At 34.7% G+C, this 18,879-nt stretch overlaps 1 protein-coding gene across 1 annotated transcript in view; it reads left to right on the top strand.

Moving 5' to 3' along the window:
- Positions 1 to 18,879, top strand: part of PLA2G4A (phospholipase A2 group IVA) — a 128,339-nt gene that overhangs the window by 19,094 nt on the left and 90,366 nt on the right. The window contains exon 2 of the mRNA XM_081299770.1: positions 6,727 to 6,826. Within this exon, the coding sequence (XP_081155896.1) occupies positions 6,794 to 6,826 (33 nt within the window). The 5' untranslated portion in view covers positions 6,727 to 6,793. The remainder of the gene's footprint in view (positions 1 to 6,726; positions 6,827 to 18,879) is intronic.

Raw genomic sequence — 18,879 nt, 5'->3', positions numbered from 1 at the left:
AACCATGAGGGATAAAATCAGAGTTATCAAGCTCAGAAGAGTTAAACCCAGGGCAGGGGAGGAGAAAAATGTCAATGACCTTGCTTCTCCCTTCCTGGAGTAGGTTCTGGCTTCCACTCTAAATGAACCTGGTATTTCAGTTTATAAATTCATTTTTTTTAACATCTAAAAGTTAACAAAAGCTATGGGTCTGAATGAGGTTTCATTAAAACAGGAGAAGGGTTAAATTGAGATAGAATCAAAATAAAGTTACTCTAGAACTAAAATATTAAATGTCATGAGTAATGTTTATTTAATATCTAATATTCCTTTCTTTTTTTGGGGGGTACTGGGAATTGAGGCACTTAACAACGGAGCCATATTTCCAGTCTTTTATATATATTATTTAGAGACAGGGTCTTGCTAAGTTGCTTTGGGTCTCACTAAGTTTCTGAGGCTGGCTTTGAACTTGAGATTCTCCTGCCTCAGCTTCCCTAGCTGCTGGGATTATAGGTGTGTGCTACTACTCCTGGCTAATATCTAATGTTTTTAACCTAGTGGTCTTATGCACATGTAGAGAGGTGAGGGAAAGAGAGAATATCACAATATTACAAGAATTTTTAAGTTAGCTATCTTTAGCCTATTTCTAGCTATTGGCTTTAGTGTGGGGATGTCTCCATTCTCTGCCCAAGACTGGCTTCATGATATAGTTGTGGTTAATAGGTAGCAAACAGAGTAGTTATGAATTGAGTTGTTGAAAATGAAAAGACGAAATAAAGTTGCTGACAGTAAACTATGGGTCCCAGCAACAGATTTCCTCTAAACATTTTTAGTGCTAATCTCACCCCTTCTGGAATAGCACTTGTTCTACTTTTTATTTTTTCAAGTGGAGATGGATAGTTAGCATCCTTTGACATTAAGAATAGTTAGAATGAACAAGTAGAACATCAGTAGGGACTGCTTGCTCTATTCTGTGAATCCCCTTCATGCATAAACATGCATTACTTTGAATAATATAATCTATCATACTTCTACCCATCAAATCTTTACCTGGAACCCACTATATTTCAGGCACTGTGATAGGCACTAGGGTTAATACTAGAAAAAAAAATATGGTTATTGACTATACATTTTTTAGTTCTCTCAGGAAAAGCAGATATTGTGTAATATCTCTGTGTTACAGTATCTGTGTAAGTGGGATGAAAGACTTAAAAAAGTCCAGAGTATAAATGGAACTGATAGGAGATAGACCAAATATACTTTGAAGGTCACAGAAAGCCACTCTGTGGAAGTGACATTTAAACTGAGTCCTAATGGATGCATCAGAGTTAGCCATGTGCACAAGAGTTGTCTACCAGGCCCTACGTGATCTGCCCTGGCCTCTACTTCCAACCTCATCATAAGCTACTTTTGCTTTTGGTCACTATTCACTGACCTCCTGTCTTCTCTCACTTCCTCCAACTGCCTGCTGGGAACATTGCATTCTAAACCCACTCCCCCTCAACCCCCTATGGCCGGTGCCTTTCTAGAGCCTAGTCTCTATATTTATTCAGTGTTTCAGCCTTTGGCTTGTTTCCATCATGTCATAAATAACTATTTCAAATTGTTACATTTATTTCTTGGATTGCTTGTTTTCTGATTGCCCTCTAGAAATGTAAGCTCCAAGAGGTGAGGAAATGTATCCAACCCACACTTCTGCCTCTGTAGCCCCTGGAACAATACTTGACATAATTAATTGTGGTCTGAATGTTGGTTGAATAAATGGATGAATAGAAGAGGTGGGTTATAGCTCTAAATGTGACACAGCATGAAACATTTGAAGAAAGGAAAGAAACCCAGCATGACTGTACCAGAAAGAAAAGGAAAGAGTTGAGTGGTGCGGTAAGGATGAGGAAGTAGATAGAAATCTAATCATGAAGTCTTTAGGCCTTTATTTTTCAAACTGTTTCGGGTGAGTCATGACATCAATTCAGTGGGATGCTACCTGCATTTAAACAAATGATATAGAAAAAAAAAAAAAAAAAGAACAAGCAGTGTACATCGTCCTTAGTAAAAGTATCATATTAAACTTGTTTCCGTATTTAGCTTGTGTATGTGAATGTTTGTGTGTCATATTGGGATAGAAAAAGGTTATCCTGCTTTGGTTTGCAGTAAATAGGTTTGAAAACATAGTTAGAAGCTGTGTTGAAGATTTCCAACTTTCTACGATAGGAGTAGAAACTCATAGAACAGTAGGGTTCAGGATTCCCTTTCAATTGAAGACATTGATTCCATACAGCATAGCAAGCACCACAGGAGTGTTAATTATCATGCTAGGCTGTGCTTATTGCTGCCTGTAGATTACTTATCAGATTTCTTGAAGGCAAGGGGTATGCTTTTCTCAGTGCTGCATTCCCAGCACCAGCACAGACTAGGTAACTTTGCAAAGACATATTGATTGAATGAATGAAAGATTTCTTGGATAAAACTACTGTTTAGGAATTCAATGGCTATGGAATCCAGCAAATGCTCTTCTTCTATGCCACTGTCATTAGTACCATTTTTTTATTGGCTGTTTTTATTGCGGTGCTATGTATCACACCCAGGACCTTGCACCTGCTAGACACAGTACCACTGAGCTACAATCCCCAGCCCATGCATTGTTTTTAACTCAAAAAACTCTGATGAGAATAATTACCATGGTCCTGTTTAATTCTTGAGGTTCCAGTATGAATGGTGTGAAGTCTGGAGTCTGCAGGGCCACAGGGTTTCATAATACATTTGGTTTGGGCTCATTATTTGTTCCCAAACACCTTACATAGTGCAAATTATATTCTGCATGTTTGTTTGTTGGATGATAAATGCATCATAATTTTCTCATTTTCCACAGTCACAATAATGATTACAAGAGTACATTTTTCAAGTGACTCTATGACAGTTTTATTAATCAGTTGCTGTGAATTTTGTCTTGAAGGAGAAAGTGATATACATTAAGTATCTATTGATATCTTCCATTGTAATTAATTAATTAATTTGGTCCTTATTAATATTGAAGGTATAGTGCTATTCACATTTATGGAAGAGTAACTTGGATCACAGGATGTGAAATCACAATTAGATACCATATCGTCATTGTCAACAAATGCCATTGCTTCCATGAGGAAAGTGATGTGATTTTTCTCTGAGGTGTTGAATACCTGATAGCACTCTCCTGGCATAGCCTTTACAACTACATGGATGTTTCAACCTCTAGAATGGGAGGAATTACTACTACTGTAGCAGTTTAAAGGTCTCATGCTCTTGGGCACAGGAGATTTGTGTGGCCTATCAGATGCTTGGGAAGAGGATTTATAATCAGAAATTAGTTAACTTCTGAGGGTAATGATATAAGGGAAATACGGATGGTTATGGTGAATCACATGATTTTTTTATTGTGCCATATGTAAGGCTATATTCCACCAGCAAATCTAGAGTGTTGTGTTCAGACTCAGGAACTGCTTAGACACACCTTGAGTTAATCAGCATAAAAACATTAGCTATAATGGTAGATCAAGTCAGTGCTGATCATTTTAGTAAGATTAACAGAAATAGCTCAAAAAATCCTGATAATCAGAAGTGCTAAATAGGATCATATTACCTGGTGTAGATATTTATTTCTTATATTACAAATATGAGAATCACAAATCACCTTATTGTAGTTTGGCCTGTATCTTTTTATACTGTTACTTCTTCAATTCAAAAAGTTGTTTCAAGAATATTTAGAGACCAGTCAAAGGCACAGTATGATACAGCAATACATGAATAGTCATGTTTGAATGTTGGCAATCTGTAGATAATTAGGGAAAAATAATCAGAGGAAAAAGAGAAGCAGTATTCCAGAGTAAGATGGTGCCATGGCTGGAATATGGGGTTTTTTCCTTCTGAAACCAACGTTGGAGTTTAATCCCCATTATGAAAAATTAACAGGGTGGAAGTTTAATGTGATTATAGTGTACAGAGGTGTGGTCTTGGGCAGTGTCTAGGATTAGATAAGATCATTAAGGTGGAGCCCTCATGATTGAATTCTGGTGGTTTTGTGAGAGAGACTAGAGAACACACACATGCTCCTGTGCATTTCCCTGAGATGCTATGTACGGCCACAGGACTTGGTCGCAGGAAGACCATCAGCAGATGTGGGCCCTTGACCTTAGACCCAAACTGTGAGCCAAAATAACTCTTATCTTTAGATGTTACCTAGTCTCAGGTATTTCATTATCATAGTGAAATGGATTAATACAGATGAGGCGAGGAGTGAGTATGAACAAGCTTATGAATGCATAGAAAGGAACTTTACCTGGCTTGATTAAAATGTGTTAGCGTAACTGGGCTTGAAAATTATTTCTCTCTCTCTTTTTTTTTTTTTTAAAGAGAGAGTGAGGGGAGAGAGAGAGAGAGAGAGAGAGAGAGAGAGAGAATTTTAATATTTATTTTTTAGTTATTGGCAGACACAACATCCTTGTTTGTATGTAGTGGTGAGGATCGAACCCGGGCCGCGCTGCATGCCAGACGGGCGCGTTACCGCTTGAGCCACATCCCCAGCCCAAGAATTATTTCTCTTAGTTGTATAAATGTACTCTCCCATCGATTCATTCTCTTATTCTTTCATTTAGCATGTCTATGTAAAGTGTCCATCTGCACCTACATGGGGTCTAGGAATTTTACAATAAACAAAACAAAAAAGCATCTGCCTTCGTGGAGCTATTCTAATGAAGGAGAGAGGAGATATGGATTTTTAAAAATACAACAAAAACTGCAGTAGATGTTAGTAATAAAACCAGAAAAGTGAGGTTTCTGCCAATTTTAAATAATATGATCAGGGAAGTCTTCACTGGAAAGAAACCTGAAAAATCATGAAAATAATAGCCAAATCCAACAAAATAACAGAAAGGTGATAACTGAGTATCTTAGTCATCTTTGTGCTGCTGTACCCAGAATTGACTAGATAATGGGTAAAGAACGGAAATGTACTACTTGCAGTTCTGGATACTGGAAAGTCTTGATTTTACAAATTGATTTTAGATGCTGTATTCACTTTTAGTCTGATGAAAATGCATGTTGAAACATAAAATATAATATCAGTATAAGAAGTGATTATTGTAAATAACAGTCTTACTTTAAAAGATGTCTTTTACTGATTAAAAATAATGATGACTAATAGGCCAAAATGAAGAAGAGGGTGTGTGTGTGTGTGTGTGTGTGTGTGTGTGTTGCTGGAGATTGAACCCAGGGCCTTTTGCATGTGAGGCAAGCACTCTACCAACTGAGCTGTATCCCCAGCCCAGGTATTCTTATTTTTGATAATTTTAAAATAGGAGACTGTGGGTCATTTTTACCTTTCTTATATTACTGCTTCATGGATTTCACATTAAAAAATGATGAAGGAATGAGTTTAAAAAACCAATGGCATATGAGGAGAGCCTATTTTTGTTAAAAATGTCTCAAATTCTCTCTTTTCCTTTTACTCTAAATATCTGAAAATGTGTTGATATAGCTTGGAATAATAGTAATGTTTGTCCTTTATTCTTCATTTAATTCAGCAGTTTGTATTGAAACAATGAGCATAGAACATTTTTTTATAATTTTTTTAAAAAGGTGATATTTTAAAAAGAAAGAGTGAGTCATGTGCGGTGGCGCCTGTCTGTAATCCCTGCCTCCATCTGAGGCAGGAGGATCACAAGTTCAAAGTCAGCCTCAGCAACTAAGTGAGACCCTGTCTCAAAATAAAAAGGCATGGAATGGTTAAGCACCCCCGGGTTTAATCCCTGGTACCAAAATAAATAAATAAGTGGTTAAAATTTTAAAAGCAAATGTGTTTTATTCGGAAATAAAGATATTTCAGAATTTACACACTACATAAATAATAAAGATATTTAAATAGATGTTCCAAATTAGATGTTACTTATAGAATGTTGCATTGTGTGTGTGTCTCTCTCTCTCTCTCTCTGTGTGTGTGTGTGTGTGTCATTGTATAAAATTTTAGGGAAAAATTTTGTGATGAAATAACAAAGATGTTCTTTGACTAATTTTTATTTTAATTTAAATAATATGGAGTAATTGTGGAAGAAGAGAAAAAAAAGTACAAGAGAGTATTTCTCTAATAGAATATTTTCATATAACTGCTTCTAAAATAAACTGCTGCCTTATATATAATGAACAAACATTTTTTAAAAAAATGTCATTACTAATCAAAGTGTGAAATATGATATGTCAAGAACTATGTAATGTTTTGAACAACCAACAACAAAAATTAAAGAAAAAAAATGTCATTACTAAAGTTCACATTCGATGTGAATGTGTATTTTAAATTCCTAACAAATACCTAAGGTAAAAGAATTATTTATTTCTTATTGTGAATTTGTATAATGCTGACCAACTGAGAAAAGAAACCGTTTGGTACCATTATAAGTGGCACCAAAATAATTTCAGTGTTTCATAATTTCAATGAATTTCTCATAAACTACTTTGCAAATGAAAGCAAAAAAGTCCCTGTAGTTTCCTAATTTTACTCAGAACAAATTTGAACAAATAAATATGGAAATTAAATGCTACTATCAAAATATATTTTCCCTTTCCCTAAGTCATGTGTGTGTACTCATTCATATGCACAGTGGGAAATTCAATTCATCTGGTCCCCTTGGGTACACTTTTGAGACTCATCCTTATCATCATTTATATCTCCAAACTGCATCCAAGAGGAAGCTTACCAATAGTGATTGTTTATTTTTGTAGGCTTTGAAGAAGTTGGAGTGCCAAAGAAGACCTTTGAAGTGTGAAAATTCCTGTAACTGAAACCAAAATGTCTTTCATAGATCCTTACCAGCATATTATTGTAAGTAATTTACTATTTTTGTATTCTTTCAGGGAGAGGGGCTGATATATTTCCATGTCTGTGTATTGCTGGTGTTATTGATAAAGCAAAACTCTATAATAATTCTTTGAAGTTCTAATTGAATTTATAAAATTAATGTATAATATTAATATAAAACAGGCTACAGTACATAATTAAACTAACACATGTCTTTTTTTTTTTTTTTTAAATCACTGGAAGTTTCTAGAGAAGAGGGACTTAGGAGGAAAAATTACCAAAACATTTGTGATAATACTGAACTTCATGGAATAATTTTAAAAAATGAAGCTAAGCTAGCACTTAGCTATCATCAGATTGTAGAGTTCCATCCTTCACAAGACAGTGAAGAGAAGATTCACAGATTTTTGGGTTCAGGGCTATGTTTTGGTATGCATTTCTGGGACAATTAATTCCGTAAACTTTCCCTTAGTTAGAAATGTTTAAACAAACTCTTCTATGGTTGGTTAGCTTTTAGTGAAGAGTTGAATAATTCAAATTTAATAATCGAATGTAATTTTCCAAACTCCATGGGGAAATATGCATTCTTTTTTTCTGATCAAAGCCTAGAGATTTCCTTGCCAAATACAACAGATGAGACTCAGATTTATTGTGTTAGAAATGGGATTTATGAATATTAAGATAATCCACAGCCTCGTTTTTACTTAAAATGAAACAATGTCCTTTTATCCAACATCCTTCTCCACTTTCTATTTCCTTTCTTGCGCTGCCTGGATAGTGGCGTTAAAGGGTTTCAATTCTATGTAGTGTTTTCTCCTCTTCTGCTCACAATCACTGGAAACTGGGCTCAGCCTTTCTTTTCATTGAAAGCTCTCATCAATTTATTCTTTGGTGCTAAATCAATGATTTCCCAGTTTCTTTCCCTGACTCTCCTGGTCATTCTTGTCTTGAGATTCTTCTCAGATTTCTTCTGTTCTTGTTTTCTTGCTGTTGATTACGTCTGTTTTCTTTTGCAAGTTTCTCTACTTAACTCTCTCTCCCTTTTCTTTTTCTTTTTTTAAATTGAGGTATTACATGTGTACTCCATCCATAAAACCATAACCCAGATAAAACATTCATTATAAGTACTCTAGAAGGCTGGTTCATGTCTTTTATAGTCAAAAAACCTACCAAAGCAAACCAATATTTAATCTCTATTATCATGTTTTTCTTGTTTTTGACCTTTGTATAAATATCTGCATTCAACATCATCTGTGAGATTCACTAACATTGTCATGTGGCACAAAATTCCATGCTTTCCCACTGTCACATGTTGTTATATTATGAGAATATACCCGAACTCTTTATCTAGTATACTGATAACAATAATATCCTCACTGAATGGCAGTAGTAATATGCTTTAAATAAAACCATTATGTGTGGCTTGATCTATTTCCTAATTGGAGTATTAGTCTGTTTGCACCAATACCAATCTTTCCTAATCTCTGTACCTTTAAAATGTGTCTATATATGATGGTGTATACCCTCCAATTCTTTCTTCAAGATGATCATGGTTATTTTTACTCCTTGTTTTCATATACATTTTGGAGGCAGTTTGTCCATTTAAACACACATAAACACACACACACACACACACACACACACACGGCACAAACTGCTATAATTTTAATTGGACCAAAATGATTTTATAAATCAATTAGAGAAGAGATGACAGTAATGATAATGAATCTTCCAATTCATTAATAACCTGTGAATCCAATCTGAAACAAAATAAATCACCTTAAATCATTCAGTAATATATTGTAATTTTTCAGTAAGAAATCTTGTATGTCTATGTGCTTATGAATCTATAAGCATATACATGGAGAGATTTATTTCTTGATACTTAATGTTTTAATGTAATTATAATGATATTTGAAAATTTTATTTTCCAATTAGTTGCTTTTATATGGAAATGTAATTTATTTCTGTAGATCCAGTGACCTTACAGAATTTCTATTAATTCTAACAGTTTCTTTGTACGTGCTTTGGACTTTCAAATTAAACATGTCTATTATTGATGAATAATGTCAATTTTATTTTCTCTTTTTAAATTTTTTAAAATTTATTGGTTAGTTTTAGTTGCACATGATACTCAAATCCATTTTGAAATAATTATACAAGCATAGGATTTATCTTATTCTAGATAGGCCCCTGTCTTGTGGATGTACATGATGGTGGGATTCACTGTGATATTTTCTTGTATGTACATAGGAAAATTATGTCAGAGTCATGTACTTTTTAGTTTTCAAACACTTGATAATTTTTTACTTGCCTTTGTTTTTGGTGTATAATTTCATTGTATTCAGAAAGATACTTCATACATTTTTTTTATATTTAATATGTTTATATGTGGTTTGGCCTAATATGTTATCTATGTTGATAAATATTTCATGTGCAAAATTATATTCCATATTTAACTTTTGTTTTTCAAATTTTGAAATTATATTACATTCTCTAATTAGCTTATGCATCCTTTTACTTTGAACTTATATATTTTCCTTGTATTTAAAGCACAAATCTTATAAAAAGCATACAATCAGTATTTCTTTTAAAAAATACTATGAGGTAATCTTTGTTTTCTTAAACAATATCTTAATTTCCTTTCACAGTTATGGATTTCTGTAGATGAATGGAAAAATTAAGGTAGTTTTAAAACTGCTTTCCATATTGTTTTTATATCTTATATATATAGATTAATTGCTTCTTATTCTATCATCTTAAGGGAGATGAGTAGTTCCTATAGCTGTCAGAGAATTTAATATAAATGTAAATCCTCAAACTTTAACATGGAATCTGGCTTTCAAAACTGAGAAGGAAGAAGAAAGATAGGTAAGTTCTATGACCTGAAGCTTGAGACAAGACCAATAACAATTTCAAATCCTAATATCTGGACTTTCAATTCATTCTATATCTATCTATCTATATATATATATTTCAATTTTTAATTGAGTGCTTATTACCGTAATTTATTGTATACCAATCCATGTCAATAAGCACTGTGTATACAAAGAAACTCCAACAAAGTTCTTGATTAATATGAGCCTATCTCTAGCAGAAAAGATGAACAATTTGTTTATAAATACAACAATTTTTAGTAAGGACTCTAGTAAGATACAATGAAGATTACTCTCGTAATATACAACAGGATAATTAATGTAAGTGACTTGTAACCATAACCTGAAGATTTAGTAGGAGTTAGGAAAAGCATGTGTGAAGCAGTCTGAAATGAAAGAAACTTAGTATAGTTAAAGCATAGCAGTTTTCAAAGAACATTATTACTTTGAATGAACTTCAGTCCTCTACCTGGTCTAATGAGGCCTTATAACTGAATGCTGTACCACCCCTGCACATCTCTTATTGGATATCTTTGAACTGACCATTTGGTCCTTCTTTGAGTATGAAGCCTATGCTTAGTATGTGTTTAAAAATCAAACTGCAGATGATATTTTAAGGCTCAGTACTAGCACCTTTTCCTGAAAATTTTATTAACTTAGACCATAGTAATAACCTATGTGGCAGATTAATATGATGAAATGTGCAAACCTCACAAATCTGTATCACATTTTTCTTTATTTTCTCCAACACTGGAGGTAGGCATTCAAGTAATATTCTAATCTTTAGCCTTTTTGAAAAAAATAAAAAGGATCTTGTGAGCTGCACGGCTTTCTTCAGTCGTCTTGTTCTTGCTCTGTGTACATCAAAACAAAACAAAACTGTGTGCATGTTTAGGTATAAATTATTTCAATAAAAAATAATGCCCTTCTTTGGTTTTCACAGAAAGCTTTTTTTTCAAAATATGTAAGTGAACTCATTCAACATGAAACAGTATTTGTAACGACTTGGAGAGATGGGGGAAAATCAAGCCAGCTGGCTTGTAATGAGCACTTGTTGGCAGGCAGGCCAACACCCTTTGGCAGCCTCAAGGCACAAAAGATTGGACTTATTGTCACCACAACTGTGATGCAGGGACATGTTGAAGAATCCTGGGGGCTGAGGTCGCAGTTTGCAGTCAGCAAGCTCTCTAGTTTCCAATGGTGCTAACTTTTAAGAAGGAGTGATAAGAATGTGATACAATTTAATTCCTATTTGTCTAGAGTTGTCTTGAGGTGCTTTCCAACTTTAAAGATACTTGTGCCATTTTATTTATTTTTTCTTGGACCAGGAAGTCATCAACTTTATAAGGAAGAGATCAATTATAAAAGATTTATGAAAATTTCCATCTTTTTACTCTGAAAATATGAGTCATGTCCTTGGGATGAAAAAATCCACACCTCTTCCAACAACCTATTAGCAATAGAGAGCCACAGCCCACATCCACAGAAACTAAGGTTGTCTTCGTGTTAGAGACAGTCAACCCCATGTCGAAGGTCCTTTAAAAACACCATTGCAGAATGACTGGAAGTAGAAAAGTATTATTCCAGATTATTACAGTAACATAGGAAAAAACACCACCACTGGATAAGTAATCAAAGAACTAGTGTTCCAGTGCCCGTGCTTGTCTGACCAGTTACGTGCTCATGAGCACTTGGACTCTGCCACATTTGGAAAACAGGGTATGAGTAGTACCTCATATGTCTGCCTCACAGGGCCTTATAAACAGTAACTGGGTATTTGCACAAGATTATTTTTTTGAGACAAAAAAAAAGTATTTCCAGGGAAGTCAGAAAGTAAGATGCTGCTACTGGGAATTCATACATGTAAGGGTCACTAACTAATTACTGCAGAAATACTGCACTGTCCACAAATAATAATGAGTTTTATGATGAACAGTTTGTTTTCTGTGAACACTAATAAATCTAGAAAGCGAGGAAGAGGAAGGCTCCTGTATTTGTCAGGGTTCTCTGGAAAACAAAAGCAAAAGGAGACATTAATTAATTAGTCAGGAGGATTTGCCTCACATGACTGTGGAGGCTGATCAGTCACATGACCTACCTTCTCCAGCTGAAGACCCAGGCAAGCTGGTGATGTAATTCATTCCTAGGCTGAGAATCAGGGAAACGGATGGTGTATACCCCAAGTGAAGAACTGAAAAGATGAAATGAATTGTCCCAGTTCAAATGATAAAATAGGGAAAAGGGGGTGAATTTTTCTTTCCTGTCTTTTGTTCTACTCAGGTCCCCTCAACAGATTGGGAAGGGCAGTCCACTTTACCTGATCTACCAATTCAAATGCTCATCATCCGCAAGAAATGCTAATCATTCTTACCCAGGAAAAACGTTTAATCTGGGCACCCTCCAGTCTACTCAGATTGATGCACAAAATTTATCATCATGGCTGCTGATTAGTCCGTTCCCATCCTTTTCTTTGATACCAGACCTGCCTTTCCACAAGCCTCTCTTTGGAAACAAAAGTTTATCACAGGACATAGATCAGAAATCCCTAGGTCAACAAATTTATTTTTCAGTTCTTGAATTTCTATTTGGTTCTTTTAAAAATCTTTCCAGCCATTTTTTAAATAGTCATCTTCCAATGCGGTTTTCACTTCCTTGAACATTGTAGTGTGGTATAGTTTTTCTTTCATTGGGTCTGTTTTTATGCCTGTTAGTAGTTGTGCTGCTTTGTGGTCTTGAAGTAAGGTTCCTGGGGAAGCTAGCAGTTTGGAACACTTTAAATCCTAGTTGCAGGTTGGTTGTTTCTGGGTAACCTGTATCACACAAAAATGGGCTGCCAATTTAAATATATATAATATATTTAACTTAGACCATAGTAACAACCTATGTGGCATATTAATATGATGAAATGTATATATATATATATATATATATATATATATATATATATATATATATATAATTTAGTGAGATATATATATCTCACTAAATTAGGCTGGTTAATCATATGATGTAGGTAGTTTTTTATTATAATTTTAAATTAATACTTACTAATTGTACATATAATGGGATTCCATGTGGTGTTTCCCTACCTACGTACATACAACATGTATTGATCATATCCAACCATCCTTCTTCCATTGAAGTCATCTGTGTAGTGACATCTTACATCTGAATGAACATGGCATATCATCTAGACCAATTATTCTAAACTGAATAAGTGTGACTGCTCCCCCAAATGTCTTTAAGAATGTGTGAGAAAATCTTTCAAATGTGTGTTCTGCTTTATGTGTTCTAATGAGGTCCCTCAGGGAGTGAAGCTATACCTGTCCTTCACTATCTTCTCTCAGCCATGGTTCTTCCTGGGAGAACACAGAGCCTACTGCTCTCAGAGAAGAGTCTACACTGGAATTTCAGTTTAGGTACTCAAAATTTGGGTGACTGCTTCATTTTAGGTATCTTGAGGATATTACAGTTACTATAAACTCATGGTGAATATGTCATTAAATGAGTATTTTAGACCCAAGCTGACACCATCAATTATTTGATGCACTGATTCTCATTGATAGAGCAGTCTCTGTAATCTTGACTAAAGTAGGACTTGAAATTCTTATTGCTGTGAGAGTATACTCTATTTACTTGTATGTATATTACTAAATTTGATGTGCATACCTGTTGCACAAGTTGATAAATTTGGTGCTCCTGGGGGAGATGAATCTCAAGTCATATTTCTGATGGTGATTTTCTTTTAATAATGTCTGCTAGAGCTGACAAATTCTGATGCCTAATTAGATGTTTTGGACATCACTTTGGGATAATTTGTCAGCCCATGTAGCTGACCCATGACTGAGAGCACATAAGGCATTGGTAGCAATGGAGACTATAAATAGACCATATTGATGATTCTTAAAAAGAAGTGAGAAAATAAGAGCAGGATGCCTGTGCTTTTTACTTGTATCAGAGTGAAACTCCACACAAGGAAGTAAAACTGAAAAATAAGTAAACAGAAAAAAAACCCAACAACCATAATTTTGGGATAACATCAATGCATTTTAAAGCATTTCTGAAATCTGTTTGCATTTCCTGTTGGTGAGGTTGCCTGTAGTGATCACTATCTCTGGAGTTAGTAATAATATGCTGTAGGCCTTGTGTTAGTTTTCTTTTGGGTTAGGAATGGCAATTGAGTAGAGAAAAAATGATTTTTACACACAGAATCTATCTTCTTTCCAACCAGATTATTTTGTGATCGTTTCTTTGGGGTTTGGAACAATAGAATTTTAACCACTGGGAAGTCATCACGTGGGTTGGTAAGAATTGGTTCTCTTTTTCAGGGCCTCGTCATTTTAGTTGCAGATATCAATGCAATTTCTCCAGAATGAACTTAATACAGTAGGTGTTTTCCTAATGTGTGGGAAATTGTAATTGTGAAAAGAAAAAGTGAAAATGTCTTGAGTTTCACTCTGAAAAAGATTATGGATGAAGTCAGATTCTCAAAGTAAGGTAACACCTTCCTTATGCAATCCTTCCTCTTGGTGACTGAGTCAGTGGATTGATCTTAGATTTTTATATCTCAATAGAAATGTGGCATTTCCCCTGCTAACTACCATCTTGCAGTGTCTTGAGTCACTGGTTTCTCCTGGGGAGCACTGGTTGTGGATTCAATATCATTTCAACCAAAAATGTCCTATTCAAGTCAGAACCTAGCCCAGTCTGAAATAGTTTGAAATGATATGCAATATTGGCCTCAGGGAATATGGAAAAGCATTCTCAAAAGATTATTTTTTATTTATTGAAACAACACCTTTCTCTAAGAATGTGTACTGAACTCACTTTATGGGTACACTCTTATTAATCCTTTCAGTTTTCAGAAAGAGATGGTCAGAGATTTTGACATTCCTGTTCTGAAAATAATTTAGAGGGGATCTGAAGACTTGTGATTTTTCCAAAATTAACTTTTAAAAACCAATGCAGTGGTAAATGTATGCTTATATTCTGTGAATAGTATAAGAGCATTTCATCTCACAGGATAAGAGTATTTCGTTTATTATAGTCAAGTATTAATCATAGTATTAGAACATTTCATTTATTATAGTTCAGACAGAATCAAGGCTGATACAAAGTAACACAGATTAGAAAGAGCTGAATGGGTAAAATAAGGCCAATTACTAGATCATTAGCTAGATCAACTACAGATATCACATACAAACTAGATTGTAACTATCTATGCCACTTAAATAAATAGAAGCAGTTATTATTACTGTTAAAAACTATTGGTGTTGGTTTTATTATTCTCTGTGAAACTAAAGGGATGTAAGGAGGACAACAAGATTGGAATCTAATAAAATTTTACCACTTATGATCAATCCATGGGTTACTGGGAAATCACCTAGCTTCTTAGAATCTCACTTTATTGATCTACAAAATATAAATAATACACAATATTTTTATTTAAAATAATGCTTGTTGTTATCTATGATAACAACCATTATTATTTACAATAATTATTATAAGAGGGATGTTGGAAATATTAAATGATAATTGACATCTAGTAGAATAATAACATCTTTCTGTATGCTATTTATAATATCTGACACATGAGTATGCTTGTAGCAATCTCAAAACCAATCTATTAAATAATAATAGGTAAAAGTATTGCACATAATTTTTATGTTACAAGAGAGTTTTAGTCATTTGAAACTCATTGAGTGTTAGAAGAAGTTCTAAGATATAGAGAAAGAGCATAGATGTTGGGGGGAGCAAAATTTTACATATGTGTGTGTATGCAGAGAGAGAGAGGGCAGGGAGAGTGTTACTATTGATACTGTCTCTTTAGTGGAGAAAGCTAACCCCTAAGTTGGTTTTCAAAGGCATTTTCTATCTTATTTCAAGCCCAGGTATCATTTGTCTAAATTTATCTATTTGTTTTTCTTGTGGATATTCAGTTGTTATAGCATCATTTGTTAAAATGAGTTTTTTCTTTTTTTGGGGGGGGCAGGTACTGGGGATTTAACTCAGGGGCACTTGGCCACTGAGCCACATCCCCAGTCCTATATTGTGGTTTATTTAGAGACAGTGTCTCACTGAGTTGCTTAGTGCCTCACCATGCTGAGGCTGGCTTTGAACTCTCAATCCTCCTGCCTCCACCTCTTGAGCCACTGGGATTATAGGCATGTGCCCCTGCGCTCAGCTCACTTTTTTCTTTTCATTTTGTTGCTTTTGTTTTTTGTCAAAGATTAGTTAACTATATTTTTGTGAGCCTATTTCTGGATGCTGTATTTTCTCCCATTGATTCGTTTGTCTATTCTTTCACTAGCACTCCACTGCCAATGGTTACTGAAGCTTTATTATAGTCTCAAAGTCAGGTAGTCAGTAGTTCAACTTTCTTCTCCTTAAACATAGTGTATGTTATTCTAGGTCTTATGCCCTTCTATATAAGTTTTAGAATCAATTTATCATTCCTCCAAAATAATTTGCAATGATTTTGATTGGAACTGTGTTGATTCTATATATCAAGTTGTTGTTTATAGCATGACATCTTGACAATATCCAGTCTTCCTATCCATGAACATGGAATACCTCTCCATTTATTTAGTTCCTGTCTGATTTCTTTTATTAAAAGTTTTGTAGTTTTTCTCATATAGATCTTATACTTACTTTGTTAGATTTATAATTTAGTATTCTAGTCCTGGGGGGGGGTGCTAATATTAATGGGATTATGTTTAAAATCCACTTGTTGGGGGCTGGGGATGTGGCTCAAGCAGTAGCGCGCTCGCCTGGCATGCGTGCGGCCCGGGTTCAATCCTCAGCACCACATACCAACAAAGATGTTGTGTCCGCCGAGAACTAAAAAGTAAATATTAAAAATTCTCTCTCTCTCTCCTCTCTCACTCTCTCTTTAAAAAAAATAAAAATAAAAAAATAAAATCCACTTGTTTATTGCTGGGTATATAAGAAAATGATTGACTTTTTATATTAACTTTATGGCTTGCAAAATTGCTATAATTACTTATTAGTTCCAGGATTTTTTAAAAAATAGCTTTTCTTGCATTTTCTGCATAGATAATCATGTAATCTGTGAACAATGACAGATTTCCCTTCTTTCCTAATCTGTATACCTTTTGTTTCTTTTCTGTCTTATTGCATGAGCTAGGGCTTCTAGTATCATGTTGAAAAGGAGTGATGAGAGGGAACATCCTTTCCTTGTTCCTGATCTTTGCAGGAAAGCTTCTAATTTCATATCATTAAGTATGATATTAATTATTGTATGTTTTTATAAAATATATTTTTAGTTGTAGATGGATGCCGCAGTCTGGCTGGGCACAAATAACCGAGCCGCCAAAAAACCTTGTAGGTTCAAACAGCAACTCTTTATTCCCGAACTCTCACCGGCACTCTACACACACTTCCCGGGAACACACTCCCTCCACCGGGCTCCATGGCGCCAATTCTCTCGGAACCCCGTGAGAACTCAAGGGGAACTACAAAGTAGTGGGCGTCCAAGGCAGCAGGATCCTCCTTAATCCCAGAGCCGCCCTATTCCCAGAGCAGGGTCACCTTTCAACCATTCCCTTTGGCAAAATGCCAGGCATCATTCCGACTTAACTGTGGCTCTCAACAGATGGATACAATATCTTTATTTTATTTATTTACTTTCATGTGGTACTGAGTCTTAAACCCAGTGCCTCACATGTGCTAAGCAAGTGCTCTACCACTGAGCCACAACTCCAGCCCCATATTGTATGCTTTTTGAAGATGTTCTTTATCAAGTTGAGGAAGTTTTCTTCTATCTTAGCTTGCTTAAAGTTTTTTTTTTTTTTTTTTTTTTTTTTTAATCTTGAATCAAGGTTGAATTTTGTCAAATGCTTTTTATTGGTCTAGAAGTGTGATCATGCAATTTTTCTTTTTCTGTCTTGTTGCTATGAGAGGTTATATTATTTGCCTTTCAAATATTGAACAGGCCTTGCATATTTGGTATAAATTCCACTTGACCTTGGTGTACAATTCTTTTAATACATTGTTTGACTCAATTCACTAACATTTTTAGTAGTTTTGCATCTACGCTTACAAGAAATATTAGTCTGTAATTTTATTTTCTTATAATGCCTTTGAATGGTTTTGGAATTAAGGTAATGCTGCCCTTCTACAATTAATTAAAAGCTATTCCCTCTCCTTCTTCTTTCTGGAAGACACTATAAGGAGTTGAGGGAATTTTTCCTTAAATGTTTCATAGAATTCACCAGTGAACTCCGGTGGATCTGATATTTCCTGGTTTGGAAAGTTATTAATTTAATTTCATTAATAAACATGGGCCTATTCAGATGACCTGTTTATTTTGTGTGAGTTTTGGTTGATTGTCTCCCCCAAGGAATTCTTTCATTTTATCTAGGTTATCAAATCTGTGAGCATAGAGTTGTTCCTAGTATTCCTTTTATTATGCTTTTAATACCCATAGGATCTATAGTGATGGCCTCTATTTATTTTATTTTTATTTATACATTTTAAAATTTTTTTCTATTTCATTTCTGAAATTAGTAAATTGTTCCTCTCCCCTCCCTCTTTCCCCTCCCCCCACGCCCAGCCCTCCCTTCCTCCCTTAAGTACCTTGGTTAAAAAATAATTGACTTTACTAATCTTTTCAATCTTTATGAATCTAACCTCTTTATGGTGTTTTTGCATCTTCTTACTTTTTAGATTGTTATTACTTCACAGTGGTGTCATTGTCCTTGTTTATTTTTATTTAATTGATGAATTTTTACCCATTAGATAAGTTTATTAGAATTTGGTGAGGTGAACTTTCGTAACATTAAAATGAAAAAACGGTTTGAACTTTCAAAGATTTTGTCGTGTTTCAGTTCTCTGGACTCTTTGTGAATTCTTTGCTTCCCCATTCTCACTGAGTAGGGCTGTTTCATAACCTATTTCCATTTAGGTGAGGTGTTTAATAAAATCTTCTACCTGTTAATATTTACTACGTGCATACAATCTATTAGGTTAATAAAGACTTTAAAATTATTGCATATGGGTTAATAACAAATGCATTGAAGTTAATATAAGTAGTCCCTGTGTAGGCTTGGGTCCCCAAGCTGCTCTAGAAATGTCATGCAGAAAAGGCTTTTGATTGGTGGTGAACAGCAACAACACAAGCCTGAGTGTAGCAAAGGTCTTGCTCTGAGATCACCTTTCCAGCCAGGCTTTCCGTCAGCC

The sequence above is a fragment of the Spermophilus citellus genome, assembly GCF_964194105.1.
Source record: "Spermophilus citellus genome assembly, chromosome: 6".
In the NCBI taxonomy this organism is placed as follows: domain Eukaryota; kingdom Metazoa; phylum Chordata; class Mammalia; order Rodentia; family Sciuridae; genus Spermophilus; species Spermophilus citellus.
This window is presented reverse-complemented; position numbering and strand designations above follow the sequence as displayed.